General features: G+C 48.2%; 3 protein-coding genes across 7 annotated transcripts; 2 read left to right on the forward strand and 1 right to left on the reverse strand.

Moving 5' to 3' along the window:
- Nucleotides 1–1051: 1051 nt before the first annotated feature.
- On the forward strand, nucleotides 1052–9772 carry LOC114866119 (solute carrier family 2, facilitated glucose transporter member 1-like). 2 transcript variants are annotated; one of them, XM_029167803.3, is made up of 11 exons: nucleotides 1052–1385; nucleotides 1598–1736; nucleotides 4379–4477; nucleotides 4568–4728; nucleotides 4877–5117; nucleotides 5198–5360; nucleotides 5486–5673; nucleotides 5748–5852; nucleotides 5933–6031; nucleotides 6111–6317; nucleotides 6443–9772. In XM_029167803.3, the coding sequence occupies exons 2-11, from the start codon at nucleotides 1725–1727 to the stop codon at nucleotides 6761–6763; spliced, it is 1596 nt and encodes a 531-aa protein (XP_029023636.1). In that variant the 5' UTR covers nucleotides 1052–1385; nucleotides 1598–1724; the 3' UTR covers nucleotides 6764–9772. The 2 variants fall into 2 exon arrangements, with proteins under 2 accessions (XP_029023636.1, XP_029023635.1); XM_029167802.3 differs by having other exon boundaries at nucleotides 1053–1385; nucleotides 4376–4477.
- Nucleotides 9773–9980: 208 nt separating this feature from the next.
- On the forward strand, nucleotides 9981–18825 carry LOC114866089 (polyhomeotic-like protein 1). Of its 3 annotated transcripts, none has more exons than XM_029167743.3 (15): nucleotides 9981–10188; nucleotides 10952–11076; nucleotides 11406–11522; nucleotides 11669–11740; nucleotides 11909–12037; nucleotides 12166–12327; nucleotides 12404–12482; nucleotides 12642–13612; nucleotides 13882–14008; nucleotides 14080–14255; nucleotides 14601–14691; nucleotides 15180–15267; nucleotides 15772–15985; nucleotides 16121–16328; nucleotides 16416–18825. In XM_029167743.3, the coding sequence occupies exons 2-15, from the start codon at nucleotides 10954–10956 to the stop codon at nucleotides 16565–16567; spliced, it is 2709 nt and encodes a 902-aa protein (XP_029023576.1). In that variant the 5' UTR covers nucleotides 9981–10188; nucleotides 10952–10953; the 3' UTR covers nucleotides 16568–18825. The 3 variants fall into 3 exon arrangements, with proteins under 3 accessions (XP_029023576.1, XP_029023578.1, XP_029023577.1); XM_029167745.3 differs by having other exon boundaries at nucleotides 15790–15985; XM_029167744.3 differs by lacking the exon at nucleotides 9981–10188 and adding an exon at nucleotides 10305–10693.
- A 100-nt stretch (nucleotides 18826–18925) lies between these two features.
- On the reverse strand, nucleotides 18926–24747 carry styk1a (serine/threonine/tyrosine kinase 1a). Of its 2 annotated transcripts, none has more exons than XM_029167827.3 (10): nucleotides 24561–24747; nucleotides 22875–22927; nucleotides 21662–21865; nucleotides 21348–21584; nucleotides 20943–21124; nucleotides 20738–20818; nucleotides 20399–20613; nucleotides 20165–20205; nucleotides 19908–20004; nucleotides 18926–19330 (listed from the first exon to the last, which is right to left on the reverse strand). In XM_029167827.3, the coding sequence occupies exons 2-10, from the start codon at nucleotides 22924–22926 to the stop codon at nucleotides 19135–19137; spliced, it is 1305 nt and encodes a 434-aa protein (XP_029023660.1). In that variant the 5' UTR covers nucleotide 22927; nucleotides 24561–24747; the 3' UTR covers nucleotides 18926–19134. The 2 variants fall into 2 exon arrangements, with proteins under 2 accessions (XP_029023660.1, XP_029023661.1); XM_029167828.3 differs by lacking the exon at nucleotides 24561–24747 and adding an exon at nucleotides 23969–24487.
- Between the last annotated feature and the right edge of the window lie 903 nt (nucleotides 24748–25650).

Here is a 25650-nt window from a genome sequence, read left to right on the forward strand (position 1 = left end):
GCTGTCGTTTGTCCTGATTTGTCTGAATTTACTCAGACATCATTTTAAAATGAGGTTGCAGCTGGTGCTGATAACCATAATGATGATGTTGTCTTTCTTCAACAACCTGGAACAGCTGACAGTCAATAGTCAGAGTCTCATCCTCTCGGTGATAAATTAGTGTGTGGTGATTTTACGTGGCATTGATTTCTGTCAAGTAAATGTGAGAAAATCCTCCATCATGGTCATTAGACAATCACCACGAGCTGCGTTTAGTCCATTAAACTATGTTGAAGGAGTTTCATTATGACATATGTGTCTTAGAGTCCAGACACACGAGGCCCTGTAACGGTTATTAAATATTAATGTGTTTTAATAAGCAAGTGAAGAAGAACGTTCAGTGTCAAAACCTGTAAAGACGAAACAGAGCGAAAAAATCCTTCAGTAGAACAGAAGCAGCCGTGGTTCCTTGGTTCTACACTGATTTATTTTAAGTAGGAGAAAAAGAACTTACAATAAAATTTTGCTGATTATTTTCTAAAAGTTCAATTTGTTCAGTTACATTTGAGTGAGGACTAATAATTTTGAATCTCTCTTTTTAAATATAAACACAGCCTTCACTTTGTTGCTCAGTTTATTTTGAGTTATTCAGCTGATGTTCAGTTTGTTTTAGTCCAGTTCTTTTTACCAAATGTTTTATGAGCCCAGGAATCAAACTGTCACTGGATCCTGAGTAAATCCTACAGGGTTCGCTGCGTAATCCTGCTCCTTAAACCTCCATCACACACAATCATGTCACTTTGAGTAACGTCAGCGTGAGGAGCAGATCACTGTATGATCACGTTTGTTTTTATTACCTGCAGCGTGTTTTACTGTATCACTGACTGATCTGTTTGTCGTCCAGAAAAGAAGCAGTTACACAACTGGAGCGTCCTCTGGGCGGCACCGTACGAGCCGTTGCCCCGGCAACCGGCCGCTTTGCATCAGCATCCGCAGTAGCATCAGTAACCCAGCTACCGTCAAGGTCGACGACGAGAGGCATTATGGGAAGGAAGACGTCAGAGACGAGGGTGTCACCACCATCCCCTCACGACCCTCACGGACAACCTCTCCGGCGCATGCGCGTTCACCAAACCGACCGAGCCATCGAATTAAGGGGCCGTAACCATAATAGGACATGGACGCCGCTCGGCCTCACGGGATGCGGCGATGACGCTCGAGTCGCGGATTTCTGCACGTATCTGCGGGAGGCGGAGCAACGTCACGACAGGAGGGCGTGACAAGTTTGTATAGGTTGAACAAACCCCAAAGAGCTGCGTGCGTGCGCTTCGGCTCGCAGCTGCTGTGGACGAGGAGAATTACAGCTGCAGCTCGGAGTTCCTCCACCGGCCCCGCAGTCACGACAGGTGAGTGTCCGCCACGAGCCGCCGCTGCAGCTGCGTGCGGGTCTGAACGACGCGGCAGAAATCATGAAGAAATAGGGAAACAAGCAGCTTCGGACAGAAAGAGGGTCCAATGCACTTTATTGATTAGTGGTGATTGGTTCGGTGCTGGAGGAGGCGGGGCCGCCTGGTACCACGGACAGCGCCTCATGACGTCTGGTTTTTCCTGCCTCCAGCTTCTGCGGGCGGAACCTGCGCACCGATCAGCTCCAGCTCCAGCTCCAGCTCCAGCTCCAGCTCCAGCTCCAGCTCCTGCGTGCGTCCTTCAGTCCGCTACGCTTCCGTCCAGCTGGGAGTCAGAAGATGGAGGGGCAGGTGAGTTACTGGAGTCAGGCAGCAGATCCGTGTGTGATCACTGCAGGTCTGTGCTTCATCTGCTTCATTTGTGTCGATCTTGGTTCAGTGGCGACTGTTTGAGAGGGAACAAATATGCGGCTCGATTCGTGTTTATAATGAGCAGCGTGTGAGGATTGAAGTCGTTGGTGCCACACGCCCAGAGTGAACAGTCTCTGCTCTTTGCTCTGCAGCTAAATGAGCTTCAGATGATTGAAATGGACCCACACCCTGTTGCTTGCTTCAAGGACCTCTGGGAAATGTAGGAAATCAGCAACCAGGGTAATTGAAGAGGAGGCAGGAGCTCAGACTGACGATGCTCTGATGTCTGTAGAGATTAGGAGTCAACAGTGAGGAGGAAAATATGTGAATATAAAGTAATATACAGTAAAAACACTGAAAGAGACACTAAGTGTAGTTTTGGTTTTAACTATCGATTGACGGTGATAAACAACTGTTGAGTGTGTTTGTATGTGTCCAGTTTCCTTCTGGCCTGGTTCATGTTAGACGTTGACCTGATTATTGATCCGCGGCCCTGAAGGACCCTCAGCGTCAGCTCGGTGCTCACGTAGCTCGGGTCAGCACGTTTCACTGGATGTAGGTCAGACGTAGTTGTTGTTTCCACACGCTAACAGCCGATCTGCTCCTGTGTGTGTGTGTGTGTGTGTGTGTGTGTGTGTGTGTGTGTGTGTGTGTGTGTGTGTGTGTGTGTGTGTGTGTGTGTGTGTGTGTGTGTGCTGTGATGTGATTGCATTCAACCTGTGTCAATAATACTGTCACCTCCAGGCCGTTGCCATGGTGACAGAGGGGAGGAGGAGGAGAGGCCTGCGGGCAAACAAACGTCGGTCTTAAAGATCCAATGAGTCTGAAAATGAAAATGAGCCGAGTCACGAGCGTCGAGGCTGAAGCGACACCTGCCCAGCGTCGCCATCACCCCACACACGCTGGGTTTTCTCCTCGGATGCATTTGGAGCCGTTACATAATAACTCACAACAACAGACCCTTTAGCTGGTTGCAAACATGCAGAGGAAGGACAGACTGCTGGTCAGAGGCACAGACAGTTACACAGCTTGTAGTCGGTGGCGAGTCACGTAATGTGGTTCTATCACGTCCTCGCTCCGTGAGCTCCAGTTGGAGCTTTACTGGACCAGTCTTAACTGACCCGGCACCACTGCCCATGGACGCGGTCCGCAGTAAAAGGCTCTGAACAAAACACATGGTTCTTTTTGGTCTGGAATGTTTTAGTTCCTGTGACGAGAGGCCATTATTCTTTTAACGGCTGAATACATGGTTCAGAAGCACAGATCTCGTTCTTTGACTCGCACTCGTCAGGGTCCATAATGAGACGAGATGAGTTTGAAGCTGTCACGCGACCGCTGGTTTCCACTGAGTCACTGTGACGTGACAGAAAGGCAGATCGGAGGAGCAGGAAAAGCTGGAGCCTGTGATGCTGCAGGCTTTTCTCTCTGTCTCACTTCATTAACGTAAGTGATGCTGATGATTCCACTGCTGAGAGGGGCTGTGGTCGTGAACGTTACTGTTTGCGCGTAGCTGTAAATCACAGTGTTAGAGTTGGTCCGTGTTGAACCGCTGCTGGTCCAGAGAAGCAGGTTTCCAGCCTGAGTTCAGATCATCGATCCCAAATCCTGGGAGAGCGAAAGGATTCAAACGCATTAGAAGGCGCTTGTTTGAGCGAAGAGGAGGAGCAGGACCGGACCCATGTTGACCTGGAGACGACCTTGACGGTTAAAACCTGCCTCATTAAAGGTTTATGATCATGTAATATTTAGAGTCCTTGGATAGAAGTGGAGGCAGAGACAGAACCGCTGGTTTCCTCTGACATTCAAGGCTTTTTAGCAGCGTGACCTCGGGCTACGACCCTCTCGGTTCAGTGCCTCAGTGCAGGAAGCAGCGGCAGCAACAGCTCCGTGCTCTCAAGGCGTCATCTCAGCGTTTGTACTTAAAAACTGATCCAGCTTTGCTTCCTGCTCAGATGCAGACAGATGCTGATCCCATGTTTCACCTCATTTGTGTTCCTGAGCGGCTCTTTTGAATCTTGCTGCCTCGGGCTCTGATTGGTTCGTGCAGCCGACGCCCATCTACAGTAAAGCGGCTCCACGCTCAGAGTCTGACCTCACATCAAGGGCACCCGGCCTCGAAAAACAGCAGCGGCTTCTGCCCCGTCAGCAGCTGAGTCACCAGCGCCGGCACAGTGGCCTAATTCTGCTGCTGTGACCCGGTTTGACCCGAATCCTCTGCTCAGATCGGTTCAGACGCGTCGTCCTTCGCAGACGTGTAGTTCTGTTCTGTAAAGAGCCGATGCCGCAGCTCCACTCAGCTCATCTGAAGATGGTTTGACTTTCAAATAGTCGTCAGCTCTTCTTCGCTGTTTCCTGACAGCGACTCTCCTTTGAAGCTGGGGCTGATTTAATTACTGAGCAGCATCCAGTTTCATCTGCACATCACATCATGATGTTGAGCCACAGACCCACCGGGCTCCGCAGAGCTGCGGGCGCTTGGCTGTTTGTGACTGTTCCAGGGTCTGAGCCTGGCTGTTGTGTGGATGGAGCCTCTCCTTCGCCCCCTGCTGTGACACACTCGTTCCTCTCCTCCTCTTCAGCAGAAGCAGGTGACCGGGTACCTCCTCTTCTCTCTGGGCACCGCCGTCATCGGCTCGCTGCAGTTCGGCTACAACACAGGAGTCATCAATGCTCCCGAGGAGGTGAGTGTCGCATGCGACCCCCCCACCACCACACACACACACACACACACACAGGTGTGTGACGAGCCGTTTCTCTCCTCTGCTCCTCAGAAACTGCGCTCCTTCTTTAACTCCACCTGGGTGGAGCGCTACGGCAGGCCCATCGACGCGGGCGTGTGCACCATCGTGTGGAGCGTGGCCGTGGCCATCTTCAGCGTGGGCGGCATGGTGGGCTCCTTCAGCGTGGGCGTCATGGCCGACGCGTTCGGCAGGTACGACGCCGTGGCACTGAGGCTGACTCCAGATCAGCCTCACCTGCTGCTGCTGCAGGGTTAATGTCCATCTGTCGCCGCTGCGGTTTATTGATGATTTATATGATGCACGATGACCCGCTGCTTCCCTTTGGCTCCTCCCCCTCAGGCGTCGCTCCATGTTCCTGGTCAACTGCCTGGCGGTGATCGGCGGCCTCCTCATGGGCTTCTCCACCATCTGCTCCTCCTACGAGATGGTGATCGCCGGCCGCCTGGTCATCGGCCTGTTCTGCGGTCTCTTCACCGGCCTGACTCCCATGTACGTGGGGGAGGTGTCCCCCACCCCCCTCCGCGGGGCCTTCGGGACCCTGCACCAGCTCGGTGTGGTGGTGGGCATCCTGATCGCTCAGGTCAGCGGGAGCTCCAGCAAACGCTGAGGGTGTGTAGCTGGTGCCGGTCTCACCCTGCTGCTGTGCTCCCTGGTGTTCAGGTCTTTGGTCTGGAGTCTCTGCTGGGCTCAGCCAAGCTGTGGCCCCTGCTGCTGGCCCTCACCGTGGCCCCGGCCGTGCTGCAGTGCATCCTGCTGCCCTTCTGTCCCGAGAGCCCTCGCTTCCTGCTCATCAACCTCAAGAAGGAGGAGGAGGCGCGCAAAGGTACTCACTGATGCTGCAGCAGGTCCTCCTGCTTCCCGGCTCCGTGCTGCAGCCGCCAGCATCAGCACCACTGCTTCTTCACTGGCTGACACATCATGACAGCCCAGCGTGTGTTCTGTCGCCAGCGCTGGTTCGTCTGCGCGGCAGCGAGGACGTGAGCAAAGACCTGCAGGAGATGAAGGAGGAGAGCGCCAAGATGGCCATGGAGAAGAAGGTGACCATCCCCGAGCTGTTCCGCTCGCCGCTGTACCGCCAGCCGCTGCTCATCGCCGTCATGCTGCAGCTCTCGCAGCAGCTGTCCGGGATCAACGCTGTGAGTTGGGGAGTTGTGAGTTGAACAGCCGTGTGCTTCCAGGGCCTGACCTGCCGCTCTGTCTGCGCCCTCAGGTCTTCTATTACTCCACAGGGATCTTCAACTCGGCTGGTGTGGAGCAGCCCATTTACGCCACCATCGGCGCCGGAGTGGTCAACACCATCTTCACCGTTGTGTCGGTGAGTGGCGCCCGCGTCGCGTTTCCTTCCCGTTTTCCTCAGCAGCCTCCTTCCTCACCTCCTGCCTCTGCTGTGTGCAGCTCTTCCTGGTGGAGAAGGCCGGGCGGCGGACTCTGCACCTCCTGGGGCTGGGCGGCATGGCCGTCAGCGCTCTGCTGCTGACCGTCGCTCTGCTGATGGTGAGTCCTGGACGGAGCGCCAGCACCTGAGCGGTCAAACGCCGCATCTCGCGTCACCAGCTGTTCTTTTCCTACTCAGCAAAAGGTAGTCGCTGCCATGAGCTACGTGGCCATCGTAGCCGTCATGCTGTTCGTGGCTATGTTTGAGATGGGCCCGGGTCCCATCCCCTGGTTCATCGTGGCTGAGCTCTTCTCCCAGGGGCCTCGCCCGGCGGCCATGGCCGTGGCCGGCTGCTGCAACTGGACGGCCAACTTCCTGGTTGGGATGAGCTTCCCCAAGCTGGAGGTAAGAAGGCAGAGTTAAAGGTGGGACCTGCTGCCGGGGGTCGCGTTTAGGGGCGTTACCTGTTCCCCTGGACCCCGGGCTCCTCCTCCGTCAGGTAGCGTTCATCAGAACTTCTCTCTCCCCAGGAATTGTGTGGGCCCTGGGTCTTCCTCATCTTCACTGCCTTCCTCATCCTCTTCTTCATCTTCACTTTTATCAAAGTCCCCGAGACGAAGGGTCGGACCTTCGACGACATCGCCCGCAGCTTCGGCAGCGCCCCGCCCCCCGCCTCCACGTCGGCCGACGAGCCTCCTGCCGGCGCCGGCGCCGCCGTGATGCTCCCCGCCTCGCCGGTCAAGGAGAAGGTCCCTCTGGTGCAGGCGCCGGCATCGTCGGCTCCAGCCTCCGCAGATGAAACCGCCCCTCTGGAGGAGAAGTCCAACTCCACAGTGCAGGAGAGCGTGTAGCTTTAAAAAGGCCATGGAGGCTTTAAACGAAGGAACCACCACTGGAACAACAGCAACTCTTTGATTTGGAGCCAGACCCATGGAGAGCAGCAGCTTCCTCAGTTCTAGGCTGTGACCTTCACAGGTCGCGCTTCCTGCTTTCACTGATTCTAAGGCTTCCTTCCTTTAAATCCTCCCCAACGGCGTCGACAGCTGTGTGTCTCACAGAGCCACCTGTTACCAGGTTTGTGGGTAACGGTCCGGGTCAGACTTCCATCGCTGCAGACGAGAGGCGGCACCAGCTGTCGTTCATCAACGCAACTTCAGTTCAGGTCCATGTGTGAGCGAGGCGAGAGTCCAGAAGGATGCAGAGCTGCTTCCAGTGTAGACGTGTTGTAGTGCAGTGTCGTTTGTAGTCGTAGGCTCGTCTGGTGATTTGCATTCTGCTTTAGTTTCATTAGTTGCTGTAATGTTTCCCAGTTACAGGGCGAAGTAACACGCTCTGCCTTCAGCCACGCACAAACCACACGCTCGTTGACTCTGGCTTGTGTTTGCTGGTTGAAGGTTGGGCTGTGTTACATTTACTTCCAAATGGACAGAACAGCATCAGACGTGGTTCATTTAGGGTAACGTGCAATGTCCCTTTATTTTGTTGAAGAGAAAATTCAGAGTATTTATTTCCTCAGAAGTTCATTTATAACAGAGTCTATATTATCTATATTACACCAAAGCTAAATTTGGCCCCGATATGAGATGCTGCTGTGACAGAGTCAAACCTCCATCACGAGGTTCCGCTCAGAGGTTTAAATGTAAATGTAAAATCTATTCACAGGCACTTTGCAGCGTTTGGGTCACAATTACTGACACAGACGTGGTTGAGAACGACAGCGCTTTAGGTCAGCAGCAAATGCAAACTTCAGGCCAAGCAGATATTATATAGATATTATAGTTACATAACTTGTGCAATCTATGTAGAATCAGCCTAAAGTATAGTATGTATTTACCTGCATTATACAGTAAGCAGAGGAGGTCACATTTATATTTCATATGCAAAATCAAAGCAAAGAGTTTTATTCCAAAATAAGAGTCCTGCCACTTTAAAAACCTGAGACCCACATTACTTTTATTCTGAAATGAATTGATGTCAACTTTTAGACGTTAGACATCAATTTGGTTCATATAAAAATAACTGGATTAGGTTGAATGTTCCTAGCAACCTAAGAGAGGACGATAGCTAACGCTAAATGGCTTAAAAGCTGCGAGGTCGCCCTTGTCTGGGTGAAGGTGCAATGATGGAGACGGGTACGGGGTCAGAGGTCACAGAGGGAGCGTAGCCTCATCACTTTGCTGACAGGCCAAATTCCCACATGAAGAATGTGTTCAAAGGTTTCTACGACGTTTGAAGCCCAAACACACAGATAGCAACTTGTCAGGAGTCTCACTGAGTCACAGTGAAACGACGCTAACGGTGAGCAGTAGTAGATGAACCTGAAATGGTGCTGAGACGATGCGACGGTGTCTAGATCAGGTTATAGCAGATCTCACCACCGCTTGATCTCCGCCTCCTCTGTGTTTGTGGCTTCATCAGTGGGGTCCAGACTCTGTGGCTTCGTCTGAGGAATGAGCCATATGTAGCGTTTCAGTCGTTGCGTTGGGTTGTGTGTTACCACCGTAGTGTGTGTGTTGTGTAAGTGTATGACACAAAGTATATTTTCTATAGTGATATTATGTTGTGAAATGATCCACTCTGCACCTAGTCAACATATTTATTTATTTATTTATTTATTTTCATTATTTTTTGGCTAAAATATTTATCTTTACAAGTAATGTGACTAATTGCAGATGTGAGCAGAGAGGACTGGGCCTTGTTCAGGTGAATATTTGTCTGGTGAGTGGACTCGCGCTCAGACTCGCGCTCAGACTCGCGCTCAGACTCGCGCTCAGACTCGCTGCTTGGTCGTGTCGTGTCTGTGACTGTGGATGCACGTCCTGTGTTTGGGGGGTCTCTCCCCGTGTCAGTGTTCAGTGTGTTCAGCATCTGCCACGTTTTCTCCTTTAATTAGACTCTAATCTGGGTTAAAAATACTTTTTAAATGTTGCTCTGTCCAGTTGCTTTTTCTAGTTTTGTGAGATTAGTTTTAAAGATGAAAATGTATGATTTTAATACTCTAAGTACAAATATAGAAAAGTACAAGTATTTGTATTAAGTATGTATTTTATAACAGATTCCTTCATATGTTCAGACATTGTGTGCTTGGATTACTTTCTTTTTATGGGGCACATGAGGCGCCAGCAGCTTCTCATGCTGTTTTATAAGTAATACCTCAGCACATTTAGCTCCTGCTGCGTGAGCGAGAGCCACCGTGTTTCTCCTCCCACTCGTTCACAGCCGTGTTTTAACCTTGTGCCTGGTCGAGTTAGGCTCAGCGTTGTTGCTAGTAGTCGTGGGTTTTGTCAGACTTTTGGCGGCCATTTTGTTTTCCTCTTCTAGCAACAGCTGCCAGCTTTCTAAAAGTCACCATGTTACCTAGCAACGGTCAAAGGCAACGTTGTTTTATGTGATAACTTATGGCGAATGGTGGTGCACATTTATGCTTTAAATCAATAAGGAGTTAATTATACATCTATCATCAAAATACAACATATTGTGGCAGCTGTCTCGGCTTATTGTTGTGTAACTCCATGTACTGACTGTAATGTATCATCTGTATGTCTGATATTTGTGCCTCTCTGCACTTCATTCATACACAGACTGTAAAGATTCATCACTATCCTTTTGGTCTGAAGTCATTCACTCAGTTAAACACACCTTGAATGTAGAGAGGTGATTCTGGACAAACGCTGCCAAAAGCTGAGAAAACGCCAGACAGTGACATTTACAGCAGGTTATTGGACTGAACAGTCGGGCTGGTTCAGGTGTCGTTCATGTGCCGCACCACTTACTGTATGAACCACTCTTTGTTTTGCTTGTGTTTACACTGTACGCACCAGATTAATGTTATTAAATAAACTATTGATTCATGTAACAGAGCAGACTGTGTCCTGATGATGATTACTTTAATATGTTACATTTTCATCTGTTGAAAATCTACAAGAGGAAAGCATTTTTTAAAAAGTGTGCCTTAATAAAAATAGAAAAACAATAACTGAAATGTATAATAAATAACATATTACATCAGCCTCTGGTGCATGAGAATTCGGAGCTATGAAGTTTTTATTCCAGCCGCAGCTCCGTCATCCCGTCGCGCCGGAACAGGCCGAGGCGGAGGCGTCGCCCTCCAACAGCACATCAGCTGCAAATTATGCAAAACGGTAAAAGCTGCGCTGCTGCCGCCGCTGCTGCGTCCGAGCTGCAGAGGGAAGCGACGGAGCAGCGACGAGCACCGCGCGCGTAGAGCGACCCGCAGGCTGTTCTCCAGGCGGACGCGCGGGAGCCGCACGGGGCGGTAAGGACGCGGAGAGGGGCAGCGCGAGGCGGCTAGCGGGACGCTAGCAGCGGCTAGCTGCTAGCTAGCGGGGTGGGTGCTGGGTGCAGGTCCGGACGGGTGCGAGACGGGCCAGGCTGGAGCGGGGTCGTGTGTGTGTGTGTGTGTGTGTGTGTGTGTGTGTGTGTGTGTGTGTGTGTGTGTGTGTGTGTGTGTGTGTGCGCGCGCGCGCGTCCGTCCGTGCGCGCGCCCGTGCGTCTGGGCCGCGGGGGCAGGACAGTTCTGGAGCAGTGAGCGCTGCAGGGACCGAACCTGGGCTTGAAACGGACCGTGAACACAACAGATGGGAAAATAGTGGAGCAGCAGGTCACCGCTTCCTCACAAAGGCTGGAAGCTGCCGCTCATCAGCCATAAACACTGCTACAGGTTTAAAGCTCGGGACACTGTCGCTGCTGAACCACAGCGCTGAGTTGGTTTACTCTGCTGGAGTCCAGGTGTTGCATCCACGGGGACCAGGTGGTGCCAGGTTCGGTCTCCTGTAACTCATCATCCTGTGTTTACCTCAAGTTTGGTCACATTTCACCCACGGACGTCAGGTTTTCCATGTTGAGGCTGTGCAAGTGCATTATTAATTGTTTCGGTTTAATTTTACTTTAAAACCACAATATTGTAATGGTTAAAGCTGAATGAAGTAGAGCTGATGCGAGTTAAAAATGAGCCCTCTGACAGAAGAAGCTGTTCTCATCGCTGTGTGCTTTGATTGACGCTCATCCTGTGTCCTCAGCCATGGAGACGGACGGAGAGCAGAGCCAGCAGGGGGCCTCGACCAATGGGAGCCCTGCGTCCGGGGCGAACTCCCGCCCCTCTCCCATGAACTCCATGTCTCTGTACGAGCGGCAGGCGGTGCAGGTACGTAACTGCGCTTCTGCTGAACGGACTGCACTGACTCTGGGAGGAGGCTGTGAAACCTGTGATTTCTGCTCCGCCACTAACACACATCCACGCCTCATCCTACAACTTTCCCCTGAGCCTCGGCTCAGACGTCACCAGGCCCTTATACAGCTCCCCTCACTTCCTGGCCTGTCATTGCTTCCGTCTCCCCTTCTCATTGTTCTGATTCCAGCTCCTCGTGCTTCTTTTCTCTCTCCATCTTTCCTCCTGCTGTTCGTCGCCTTGCTCTCCGTTTTCCTGGCTCCTCCTGTTTTGTTACGGTCCCTTCTTATTCCTCCTCCCTCCAGGCGCTGCAGGCGCTGCAGCGGCAGCCCAATGCAGCCCAGTACTTCCAGCAGCTGATGTTGCAGCAGCAGATCAGCAGTGCCCAGCTGCACAACCTGGCTGCTGTGCAACAGGTCAAGGTGGGTGATGTGAGATTGAAGTAGAAATTCACCTTTTTCTTAAAGGTGAACGATACAGCAATATGTTACTCTAACGTGCTGGAAACAGATTCTGAGTTTTTATTTTTGATTTGGGTCTTCCTCGTGTGCCTTCCTCTTCCTCCCAGGCGACTCTGGCTGCCAGTCGCCAGTCGAGTCCTTCCAGCAGCAGCTCGTCTCAGACCAGCAGCACCACAGCTGTACGTCGGGTTTTCTTTTTGTCTTCTGAGCTGTACACAAATGAGCATTGCTTAGAATCATGGACTAGGTCTTTACATTGGGCGCTATTTGTTGAATGAAACCATGTTCATGTTCTGATAGAAATCTTAGTTCTCTTCTTGTTTAATCTGTGAACCCTTCGTTCACAGACCAGTGTAACAGCTGGAGCAGGGTCCACGACCAGCAGCCGTCCTGTGGGTGCGTCAGCAACATCCACAATCAGCCAATCAGTGGTGCTCAGTGGCACAGCAGGGGGGCAGGGGCAGATGTACCTGAGGGTGAGTCTCCTCAGACGCCACCGTCACTCACGCTCTTTAACGGTTGAGCCTCAAATGGGCTGGCAGTCTTTTGGTGCCGGTGTCGGTCCAGCGTCTGTGTGTTCGACGCCCGTTCTGTCCTCCTGCAGGTCAATCGCTCGCTGAGGGCCCCCATCTCCTCGCAGCTCATCTTCATGCCCGGCAACGCGGCAACGGCTGCCGTGGCAACGGTCACCCAGCAGTCACAGATTCAGCAACAGCAAGAAGGGACGCCATCTTCCTCCGCAAGCAGCCAGTCAGATAACGACCAGGTTAGTGCAGCTAAGGAGCGTCCACGTGTCCTCCACTGCCAGCTGGACCGTCGCTCTGCTGTGTCTCTGTCTGCAGGTGCAGAATCTAGCCTTGCGATGCGTGTCCAGTCCCAAAGTGGGTGTTAAGACGGAAGCCCCAGAGAGGAGTGACTCAGGTATGGTGCCTCGCAGGTGTAAGTAAGAGAAGGATGTTCAGGTTGAAACCCAGCTTCAATCACTGTTGCACATAAAGCGTCACATCCTCCTGTTTGCTCGTTTACAGTTTTGTGGCCATGCTGTAAAAGTGGTTCATTCGATCTCACCTTTCTCTCCAGCTGCCTATTCCCTGGTCCAGACCTCCCCCCAGTCCTCCATTAAGCCGAGCCAACCTCACCCCCAGCCCCCCCACATCAAAATCCCCACCTACCCTCAACCCACCAACCTCAAAGCCCAACCTTCTTCCTCGTCTGGTGCTTCCTCCTCCTCCTCCTCCTCCATCCCTCTCTCCCAGCTCCTGCTTCACGGGACCCGGACCCTAACCACAGGGACCTCAGCCCCTGCAGCAGCACACACCTTAGTTCTGACATCCAACGCAGCCTCTCAGGCCCATGGCTACCCTGTTGGCACGGCGACCATCAAGCCTGCGGTCAACGCTCAGACTCTGGTGGTGCAGCCTCTGCAGAAGACTTCTCTGGGTGGAGAGAAATCAGGCAGCGGCCCCATCCCCATCCAGCCTAAAACTCTACAGGGGCTCCGTCTGCCCCTCCAGCTGCCGTCTAGAAACCCTCCTCCCATCCTGCCCGCTCTCCCACCCACCAGCAGCTCCATCCAGCCCCCCCAGCCGCCGCATATCCCGGTCCAGATCGTTGGAGCCCGGCAGAGCACCCTGGGAAACGCCCAGGCTCTGGCTTTGGCCAGGGGCAGCTGCAGCCAGGACGGAGCGGCCGTGCTCACCAGCTCGTCCAGCCTGCTCACCATGGTGGCGTCCATCGCCTCCAGAGACGGAGGGATCATAAGCCGAGGCGTGGGCCTGAAGGCGCTGCAGTCGCCGCAGGAGGCTCCTCCGGTGGCTCCTCCGGTGGCTCAGGTCTCTCAGGTGCACCCGCAGGCCAATCCAAGCTCCGCGCAGAGTCAGAACGGGCCCCTGGCTCCCGGTCCGGCCTCCTCCCAGTCCAGCTCCATTACCTCTCCTCCACCCTCTCGGCCTCCCCCCTCCCTTCCCCTTCCCCTGACAACAGAGGAGCAGAGAGGAGCGTCAGCTGCTGTGACCACTAATGGAGACTCTGCTGGAAGTCAAACACCACAGGTCAGTGGCTTCATGCGCTGTTTACACGGATGCATGCCTTCAAATGTGCTTAAACATCTAAACCAGGCAGAAGTCAAGGCACGATGTGTTTTCTCTATAGTAGTTTAGGAAACAGTTCTAATTACCGTCTCCCAGCACCAACATCATGCACAGTCCTCACATGCAGTGAGTCGCCAGCGTCCAAGTCCTGCTTTCACCTTTTACTCCACTCAACTCAAACACACTCTTCTGCTTGATCTACTTGATACAACCATTGTGTGTATTTTCAGGGAAAGCAGATTACTGGTTCTCTGAAGAGGAAGTCGGACTCGGTCAGTGACGAAGGCCCCTCTCCCGCTCGCATCCAGCCTGTCAGGGATCACCCCTCTGCACTCCCAGCCAAGCCCCCTGAAGCAGGTGAGGGCGGCCGATGGCCCTGTGATGTCACATCCAGTACTAAGGTCACTAATAAAGCTGATTGTCTCCAGGTCCTGGAGCCGCTCCTCCTCCAGCCGCCTCCTCTCCCTCTCCAGTGCTGTCGGTGTCCCGGGGGGTGTGCGGTCAGGGAGAGAGAGCGCCTCCCCCTCAGGCCGTGGTCAAACCACACGTCCTCACTCACCTCATCGAGGGCTTCGTCATCCAGGAAGGGGCAGAGCCGTTCCCTGTGAGTGTCACTTATCACAGTGTTTTCATTCACACATGAGATGTGGCAGCTTCACCTGCTCTCATGAGGCTCTGTCACATACTCAACTGTGGTGAAAGGTTTCAGTTATTGTGTGGCTTTTGCTAATCTAAGTCAAGCTCTGCTGTTTGTCTGTAGCCTAGTTATGACTCAGACAGAGCCAGACATCATCTTTAAACCGCTGCTAAAAGCTATCGATTAATTCAGTTTACTGTAATTGACACAAACCCCTTTCAACATAACAGACTAATGTTTCCGTTTCCTGTTTGATATTTGTAATAAACGGAATCGTGTGTTCACGCTGAGCCTTCCTCTGTTGATTGACAGGTTTGTGGTCCAGTCAAAGACTCGGCCGGAGAGGATTTAACGAATGACAGTCCGGACACAAACCAGACGGAGACGGTTACAACAGCAACAGGTAACAGCCAAAGTGCCACGAAGGCTCCTGCGCTGCCGTGCAGACGTGAAAATGACTGTTTACGTTTGGCTCCTGCTGGACATTAAAGATCCAAACTGAACCAAAGTAGAGTCCCATGTAGGAAGCGCTGGGTTGCATCTGATTGCTGCATCTTATTTACTTGCAGGGTGATGAAGGACATAAGGTGTTGATTTGCACATTCCACTAAACAGTCGCCTGGTAAAGAACTAGTGAAGCACCAAATTACCATGAGCGTGTTTTAAATGATGCAGCTGAAGGACCCTCGTTTGATGTTTGTTTGTCTGAGCCGAGCCGCAGGAACTCGCTCAGGCTGTAATTACAACCTCCGCCTGGAGCCGAGAACTGAACCCAGAGCTGAATGAGTCCGTTTGGAGCCTTCGTGTGTAACATTGTGCCACCTGCAGCCGTTTGCATTCAAATGGTACATTTACCATCTGCTCGCTTGTCTTTTTGAACTTTTCCCTTAGTGCTGAAATGCGAGTACTGTAAAAACTTTGCTCCTGCCAGCCAGTTCAGAGGCACCAAGAGATTCTGCTCCATGACTTGTGCCAAGAGGTACAGTACTACAACATGCATGAGATCTGGTGTTTACAGTGGGAGCCATCTGAGAAATCATGTGAACTGGTCCACACCCCTGCAAGACTTGAATTATTCATGTTCAGAGCAATGATTTCAGTTCCTGTAAATTGTAGCTTATGGCATTTCCAGTCCTTCTCCTGGAGCCGAGATTAGTGGTTTTGATTGCTTTCGTTCAGGGGTTACTGCATTCCCAGGTGGCTACAGCTGAGTTATGTCACATTATGGATGTTTGTCTCGTCATTTTGAATTTTTTGTTGGTTTATTTTAAATAGTACCTTTTTGTTTCACTGTATAAACAATGATTTTGTGCATTGTTTAAACGGTATGAATTCACATTTTATGCTTCGGCTTTGCATTTGTCCCTTTGCCCACTACATGTGTATAGATCATATGCTGCGTATGGTGCAAAGCGATTAAAACTGTATGTGTTGCTCGTCTTGGCTTCAGTACCGTATATGTCACTCTTTGTCTACGATACAGTATGTATTGGTTCCCCAGGTACAACGTCAGCTTCAGGCAGCACTTCTGCGTGCGGCAGGGTCAAGGTCAGGATCACAGGCCGGATCGGGAGCAGGGCCAAGGTCACCTCTCCAACTCTGACGAGGAGGGAGGCGTCGCCAGGCGGAGGGTTCCCCGCAGGACCAGCTCCGAAATAGCCAGTGCCAAGATCGCAGGGAGACCCCTCCCTGTCAAGGTGAGGCTTTCACACAAGGGCAGCTCGGACCCTGGTGCAGGTTGTGACCCAGTGCAGTTTTATTCTCTTTTTTTACTCACACACAAACACAGCAGTTGTTGCTCTCTAGCGTTGCTCTGCCTCTCCTCCCCACAGTGCCATTCAGACTCCAGCCGCTCAGCCGAGGAGTCCAGCGGGGAGGAGGATGAGGACGAACCCATGTCCCTCTCACCTGCATCCTCTGCTTCCTGTCACCAGCCGCCTCCCCTGCTCCCAACAGACAACCCTGCAGCCGGTTCCCCCCCCACCAGCCCCTCGCAGTGGAGTGTGGAGGACGTGTCACAGTTTATTTCCTCGCTCCAAGGTCAACAGATCAGTTTAAGGTGCTGAAACCGTTTTGTGCTCGTCATTAGAGGTTCCTTATTTTTGTTTGTCCTCCTTGTTGTCTCAGGCTGTGAGGAGCTCGCCTCGCAGTTCCTGTCGCAGGAGATCGACGGACAGGCCCTGCTGCTGCTGAAGGAGGAGCATCTCATGTCCACCATGAACATCAAGCTAGGTCCCGCCCTCAAGATCTGTGCCCACATTAACAATCTGAGGGACTGACGGCAGCGTCTGGTCCAGAATGAACCCCTCAAACTCGCATGTGGAACCAGCTCACAGGGGTCGCGTTCTGCAGGTGAATGTGTGTGGTACAGTTCATTATCACAAACAAAGCTGAGACTCCTAAACCCAAGCTGCAGCACATGAATCTGTTGTTGCTTTCTCTGCACTTGTGTTCGTCCACCCTGTTGGTACAGAATGCCAGGTGTGTTTTAGGCAATGTGCAGTTCATGCATCCAGATGTGCTGTTTCTGCACAAAATCTCATTTCACATTTTGGTTAATATGCACCAACCTTGTATCTGTGTTCACAAATGATAAATGAAGGATTTGAATGTTTTTTCTTTGTATTGTGTAATGAATGAATAAGGAAGAATTTTATAGATGGAATAGCACAAAATTCTCTTAAGACCTTTACATATTAACCCCAGGATTGAAAAAGGTTTGGAAGTTTCAAAAATGGAAACTAAAATTTGTGACATTCGCTTGAAACTTTGTTCAACAAAAGTGCAATGAAAACCTTTTTTTTTTTTTAATTTTGTAAATTAAGCAGATCTTGATATTGATGCCTGCATCACCTGCAGGTAGATGTGCTTTTATCAGATACTCAGCAAATTGACTAATCACTGCATTTAGAGAGTGTTGTTGTTTCTTAAACTTGATCTTTTTTCCCATTGAAAATCTATATTGGTTTTCTTTATTTTGGGACTGTTTTAATGGGTTTATTTTACAGACAGGATGTAACAAATCAGTATTTTGAAAAAGCATGGGACAATGAAATGAATTTAATTAATAGGCGACATATGTAATAACTTCTGGTGTTGAGACCATCAACACCAGAATGATTACATCGATGGATGTTGTTGTTAGCTGCTGGTGGTGGAACTTTAATTTAGAAGTGGTCTATTCTGTCATTTACAGGGTACATAAGGGAACAGGGTTCTGACTGAGGAATTACTGGACCATGAATTAATGTTGTACATATGAACGTCAAATTACTCATGGGTCAGAGGGCAGAACATGACATTCAGCTTAATACATGCTGCTTGTTGAACTGTCCGGACAGGACAACAAAAGAGGGCAGATTAGTGTTTGATGGGTAAATATGGTGCAGAAATACTCATTTTTATATCATTTAGGCAAATGTCTTGTTTCAAGGCAGTGGACATAAGTTTTACTGCATCACCTTTACAAACCTTTTGTCATTTGGAGTTTTGCACCCGGAACCTTAAGGAGATTTTTTTTTATCATTTAGCAAAGGACTTACTGTTGATAATATAACCTGCATATCCTGTGACTGTTGAGTTGCATCGGGCAAATTCAATATTGCCTCTTTCAGATGGTACAAGCAGCTTGGGCTGTACAGCAAGTCCATGAAGTGTAACGGCCCAGTAGCCTTGTGGACCTGTGTTAATGACCCGTCAAAATCATACCTGAATTAATGAGTGTGCGAATGAGAACCTTTAAACTCTACTGTCAAACGTGTACAGTCTGCCTTTCTATTTAAATGCACATTTGTTTGCTGGACTGCCTTGTTTAAGCTTTTTACTGTAGGACTTTTCTCATGTCTGTGAACCTTGTGGCCTTTCTCACTAGTCTCTACTGTAGGTTTAGATGAGGAGTCTGTTTTCTAACTGCTTTTCATGTCATTCCTTGTTTTATATTAGTGTTTTTTTTTACAATTGTTATTTCAAGCAATGACATTTGTTGCCTTTCCAAAAGAGTGACTGACCAGTAGCGACCTTGATGAAGGGAACTTGCCGTCTTCCTGGTAGCTTTGTCACATAGCCTGTAACTACCAACAGCATTTACCTGTGTAGCTAGTGATCCTCGGCTTTGTTGTTAGTGACTGTGGCTCTTAGTGTTTTCTTTCTTAAAGGATGGTAGTCTTTGATAGCTCTGTTCATATTTTGCTGTCACCCCAGGATTTTGGAGTCTTTAAATCTGCAGCATATTGTGAAGACCAAAAACACTGCATTGCAAGTGATGTCAGCCACTGTTTCTTCGAGTCCTTGTAGTTCCCAGTGTCGTATTTGTTAACACGCAGACTATTGTATCTCTGTTCATTTATTATCCTTGTCAAAGGTAGTAGCACTTTTCTTACTAAATAATAGTGGGCTTTTTTTCTTTTGTGATGCAGCTACTTCAAAATCAAAATGTTTTTGCTTGCAATAATCAAACTGCAAAATCTTGGAGGTACTGAGTTAAATGGGGAGAGGTTAACAATACTATCATGCAAATAAATAATCAAGGTTTCTAAAACTGTGGCTTCACGTTTTATTGAGGAGCAGGTTTTATTATTAGTATTGTTTTTTGTTATTATTTGCTTTAAATCTTCACTCAACTGAGCACAAGGAGAAAATAGGCTTTCAGATGTTTTTATTTTTCCTTCATATTGGTCATTTGTTGTACAAGTAAAAATTATATATACAATTTATATACATTGATGAGCTTCTTCGTGTCAGATTACGAACAGCTCTTTTTACTAGATGGCATTTTCGCATTTACAAAAAAAAGCGACAGCTCTTTAAAAGTGCAACCACAGCGCCGCTTGATGGCACTTTGAGCCAATCACAACACAGCATAGTTGTAGGCTTCTCCATATCCCGCCTCTCTCAAATACCTCTCGATATTTATTGGTTCAGCCACTCTGAGGACTGTGCTCCCATTGGCTGAGTGCTCTCCCGCCTGAAGTTTTCTAATGAGCTCTGACACAGAGATGCGGTGTTGCGCGTTCCACTGACAGCAGGACTTCACGATAGAAAACCTAGAAAGGAAGGAAACATTGACATTTAAACCCGGTCAACATTAGAGTTTATAGTTCAGTAAAATAGTAAACGACTGTACCTAAAACTGGGCTATCAGACCAACGCTATTCTCATGCTAACCGTTAGATTTAAGCTAAGTGACTAGCTAAACGAGGCTAATAACGCACAGCGTCCTGGTTATTGAACGATGTTTTGTCCTTTAAATGTAGTGCACTGAGATGTTTCCTGTTGTTTGGGCGATTGTTACTCACGCTTTCCATTACTACTGTCCATATGGACTTTTATTACCTGTCTTCTGATAACTCGCTGCTGGACAGTGATGATTCACCTACTCTTCGGCAGTGAAACCTTTCCAGACCTGAGGTTTGGCCCCAAAGCCTGAAATGTGTTTTTTTTCCTGTTCGCTGTAGACGAGCTGCCACAAACAGCACTTCCTTCCCATTTAAACCACAGGGAACCAAAGTAAGTGAACTTCCTGGAGTTATCTCCAATTCTAAAGAAGTCTTACCCGAATCTTCACAAATACAGTATGTATTGAATGTAATATACATGCTTTTTAGTTTTCTGCTCTCTTACAGTGAGCTGGAGCAGGACGCTGGCCGCTTGAGATGTCGCCCCCTTTGCAGATACTGTAGAAGCTCAGTCGCCATGACCTCAGCAAAGGGTGGGTCCCCTGGTTACACAAGACAACTGCACGTTAGAACTGACGCTTCACAAAAATTCCCTGAAAACATTCTACTCATCTAGTTTATATATTGTCTGGAATTAGATTGTAGTTCTGTCAACAAACAAATTTTGATAGTACATTCATTCATATTAAATGTAACACTCACCCAATGTGACCATCTCATAGAGCAAAATACCAAAGGACCATCTGTGGTAAAAAGAGTTGGAAGAGAGTATTAAGACTTAGAAGTTGAGTTAACTGAATGCATAGATAATTTTTTTTTTCTGTAGAAATCCATCTGTTTTTTTCTGCAGTTTATTTCCCACACTTTTTAATTACATGTTTACATGCCGTTGGTTGCTCTCTGTTATTTAATTCTCCCATGTTCTCAAACACTCACACGTCACTGCTCTGACTGACAGCTCTTCTGGCCAGTACTTCAGGTGCCTGCCACTTTCTCATCTCCATGTCCTCCACTTCTCCCGGGGAGCCAGCCTGTGTTCTCCTGCGGTAGGCTGAGCCCAGTCCCCATAGCTTTGCAGTCAGATCTGCACCAACCAGTACGCTGCGAGCTGCCACGTTGCCATGGATACATCTCTGACTGTGCAGGTACTCCTATGTGTAGATAAAAACTTAAAAAGTAAATAACAGAGATGTTTGAAGTTATGACCACCAAGTTATAAAGAAGTTCATACCAATGAGACCCTGATAAATATCATAAATACTGTTTTTTACCCACCATGGCTGAAGCCACTTGTTTTGCCATACTGAAGATCCTCTTTTCTGTCATGTCACATGACGACTCTAAACCCGGGTTATCCTTCAGTGAGAAAGGAGAGTGTTAGTCTTTGTTTGAATAAGGCCACATACACCACACTAACCCTTTATAAAGCAGTAGCTGTCTGAATGGTCTCTTTTTTTTGGTAAATAATACACAAAAGTACCTTTCTGCACCTCCACAGGTATCCCAGAAGGTCTCCGTACTGGAGCTCTTCCACCACCATTGTTTGTGGTGGCTGCACTGAAACCACACCGAGCAGTGCAGGTAGGAAGGGGTGTGACCCCAGTCCAGACACAAAAGAGGCGAAACCTAAAAAGTCTTTCTTCTCTTTGCTGCTTGCTGTTTCTGAGGAGTAACGGTAGATCATAGAATAATGTTTATTTTCCACCCAGTTACTGTATGCTTTACTGAGTAGTTCAGTACATTATATACGTTTTTTTTTTAAAATTCCATTTGATATACGGCAAAACAATAAAAATAACAATAAAATAAATAGAAGTACTTAGATTGCCTCAGTTGCTTTGGATAGTGCACAACCGAAGAGTGTGCTGCAGTGAGTTGACTTTACCTTTTAGCGTTGTCAGGATGACATTTCTGTTTTCCATGCGTGCCCTGTACAGACTAACTGTGTCATTGGGCCTGCGGGGTAAGGTCTGTGGCAGCATTATGACGTGACTGAAGGCTCCACGTTGCCTCTCGGTGGACATCTGTGGTACTGCAGCACGGGTTGACCTGCCATTCTGCTGGACCTGTTGAACTGTCATTGGCAGCTCTTCGTGCTCCAATGGATTTATTCCAGGGGGGGCTATTGAGACACAGAGTTGGACTAAGACCAATATAGAAAACACACACACAGACTGATTATGTATTGTTTTTGCTTACCATCAATGCCCTTTAGCTCATTTCTGTGGTTGTTCCTGTGTGTGTGTCTGTGTGATGAGCCTTTGTAGTGCGGAGGGATTGTGGTCCTTGTTTGCTTCTTCCTAGGACAAAACCTCAAGAAACACAGAGCCACTAAGGTGATCAGTGTTCCTCCAAGGAGCAGTGCAGGGACGATGATTATCTCCAGCTCATGCTGCTTTATTGCTGAGAATGAAAACGATAATGTCAATATCCCATACAAGAAGCAATAATAGATTTTAAAAAGGCCTATAACAAAGTGACAAAGTGTTGGTCTGATTATGAGGCATGAAGGACTATTTTAGGACAATGGAGAGATGTCTCCAGTCATTCGTTTTCTGTGCTCTTCCCACTGATTTGTGCAGCTTTGGGTTTCTAATGAGTCCATGTGAGGATAGATATGTTGGCTGTTAAACAGGTTGCTCTCCTGAAGTGCTGACAGCTTGTTCTATCTTTAACATTGCATCATCCTCCATATACATAAGTGTTGATATGTTGATTAATACTGTAGTGTAATTTGACAAAGCATATCAGCATTTCAGTGCAACTATCAATACCCTCAGATACGTCAGTGATGACCCACAAACGCTTTAGATAAAACCTGCAAAAAGTTTTTGTCCTTTGGCCAAAGACAAATTTCTTTAACCACCTTTTTTCAACCACTGTGATAATGAGGCTGCATGTGGGCGACATATATTATGTCTGTTAGTGTTCTATGGGCAACTATTGTCCTACTGCATTGTCAGCGTAACATGGTACGACTGTAATTAGACAGTAGGACTGGCGGAGGCGTTCAGGAATGAGTCATGCACTGACATCCAGAGAATAATGGATTCAGACAGCCACTATTCTTCCATTGTCTTTCTTTCCCTCCACTTGTTTTTCATAGATGTATGAGACAATTTCCACCCACTGCTAAAACGTTTTGTCCACATGTTACTGAGCGTAATGCCACTGGGTGAGCGTGTAAGTATGTGCTGATTGCATTCTTACAGACAGATTTGAATAAAGACATGAGTCATTTATTCTGACAGAGATTAAATAGTTTTGTTTAGGCTCATGATTAAATGTTTTGACATCCAGTGGTTTCTTGAACACTGGATTTTGCAACGCAATAATCTCCGACTCTTGTTCCTCAAGGGTTGGAGATTATGATCAGGATTGGAGGGAAGACGAGTGTCAGTTGTGTCCTTACTGCAGAGGGTGTCGTTGGGTGCACACGCTGTGGTTGTGGAGTTGGATGACATGCTGGAAAGGAAGAGAGGAACACAGATCAGCGTTACTATCAGCACCACCCTAAGTCCTCTGAGCTTACACAGATATGCAGCATTGGCCTCTTATAACTATATAGTGGCTAGTGGAGAATTTAGCTGTGCTTAATGAGCTTACCGTGAAGGTCAGTAAACAGCAGAGCACACACCCAGAGACATGATCAACTTTTGGACAATAAAGTAAACATTGATTGTGGTCTTTCTATTTACTCTGAAATAGCAAATACAAACTGTGACCTTTTTATCTGGACTCAAACAGTAGCTATGCAAGGGGTTCTTGATGACTTATTTTCTGCCTGATACTGATGCTGATTACTGAGAATGGAGGAGCACAGATCAGTATTATCATTATTATCAAACCCTAAAACTAAATTTAATGCATTAGCCTTTAATGCATTAGCCAGCTTTCAGCAGAGTATTTAATACTGGGACTACCTCTATATAACAAATACTCAATAGTAGGATGTAAAGCAGGAGAACTAAAACAGAGGGAAGTGAAGGAAATTAGAATATACAGTAACTGTTGAATAACATGTAGTTCCAGGGGAAGTGGGCGTAACTATCCTAAGCATTCTCTTCTGTTTCTGAAGCCGCGTCACAACTGTTTACTGTATGTCCTCATTGTACCGCTGGTCATCAAATGTAGCAAACAATGACATAAAATCCAAACATTGCTTCTGTGAGTTCTGGCTGTTTCCAGCAGTACCTAATGCTTCATTACAACTTTTTTGTGTCAGTTCATCGGTGACAGTGACAGAAGTTGGGACAAGCGATCAAATTTAAAATGTTTTTTTTGCAAATGACATGATGGGACAATTATAAAGAAGACAAACATTACCTAATACCAGACAGAAACATGGTTCTGTATTGCAGCTGATTGTTTAGAGCAAGTATTTCTTAAGCTTTTCTTTTTAAATTGACGCATGACCTCGCGTTAATATTTAATAGTTGAGGTGAATTAGCTTTTGTCTGAGGAGCTGGTCAGTGTCAGACGAATAACAAATGTTCCCATGCTTACCTTTCTGTGATCTGGTCATTTAGCAATCTGATAACCTTCCCGTAGGCCACCCTCTGAGGTGTTGGTGTGAACGGTGCTAATGGGAGATGACGGCTACATGAACTAAGACGTGAGTGACCTCATAAACATCAGCAAAGCATCCTCTCACGGGAGCGCACACATAGTGGTATGTGTTTTTGCGTGCTCGGCCTTTTCAGGAACGAATGCCGTGAAACCAGTCGGGCTACATTGTTGCCTCACATGCACAGGAACCAGCAGCATTTGACCCACCCCACATGCTCCACAAACCTGCCTATGTCACCACACACCCACATTACTGCCTGCATACTTTCATAAACACACAAACAAACACTATGTTGTTCTAGACACTTTCGATGTGTGAGGGCGGTCACACAGATGATGCTACTGTACAAGATGCACACTGATACTGTACAAACATGGCTGTGTCTGTAAACAGCTGTGACACAGAACAAGCTCTTTGTTTTTGATTTTTAAAAATGTTGAGATGACATCACTAGTTATTTATTAGTTAAGATTTTTAGCCAAACGACTATTTACTTTACTCAGCTCATCAGACCTTTGACGATCTTACCTTAGTGAGTGTTTGACACTGTTCAGATTAATTTCTGTTTTCTCCGTTTATCCGAAGCTTCTGTTTGCTGCCTGTCAGCCATCCTGTGGGCGACCTCGTCAGCTCTCATGTCTGGCGTGCACAGTGATATCCACAGGCAGACACATTGTTGGTACAGGTGATGTTAGAATCTACTGCTTCACCTCAGTGTGTTTTCTCACTGATCACTGGTCTTTCCTCATGCCGCTCCCACTTTCTGCTTGGCCACACCCACCCCTCACACATTCTCTTTGTCGTTCTTATCACCTGCCACAGCTTCCTGTCATAATGTGTGTGTCACTGTTCATGTGTTGTGGTGTAGAGCTTATAGACATCTGGCTTTGCTTGTCAACCTGACACACCAATAAGGTTTGTCATATCTGTCAGGCCTGTCAGGCCTCTGTTGGCTTGTAAAATGGCCCTATTAATTAAAGACCCGAGACAGAGAAACTGGTTGTAGTTGCTGTATTCACAGTACAGTCTTTTTGTTGTTGGTGATTCCTGAAGACTGGACTTTGAGGTTCTTTACTAACACTTTATTTGAGTTGAAAGGTGTGACTGACTCTGGGGAGTACAGCATGTCGGGCAGTGCTGTTGTTGAGTAATCCTCTGCTGGGAATTGCTTGGTCACCTTCTACGTGTCTTAACGTAGAATAATAAGCTAATCTACTGACACACCCACAGTGTGAATAGAACCTGCTTCATTTTTATTATAACCACTGTACTGATGCTGAGTGTGGCCATGTGTTCTAAAGTCCATGATGATGGCCACTGATTCTCACCTGGTTGATCTGGTTTGGGTTGTAATCAGGGCCGCTCATTCTATTGCTGTGTAAACCTTTTAGGTCTCAGCCGTTTCTCACTCCCACCCCAGAGCAGAACGTATTCACAACATACTCCAGCCTTCATCTTACAGATATAAACTCAGATAGTGTTTCCCCTCAGGGGATGGTAAAAATGCAGAGGTAGATTTCCCCAGTGTAGGATCAATAAAGTTAAATTATTATTTATTATTATTAAAACATTTGATGATGGAAAATAAACCATTGTTTTTTTATTTCCACTGCATGAA

The sequence above is a fragment of the Betta splendens genome, chromosome 11, assembly GCF_900634795.4.
Source record: "Betta splendens chromosome 11, fBetSpl5.4, whole genome shotgun sequence".
NCBI classification, from domain to species: Eukaryota; Metazoa; Chordata; class Actinopteri; order Anabantiformes; family Osphronemidae; genus Betta; species Betta splendens.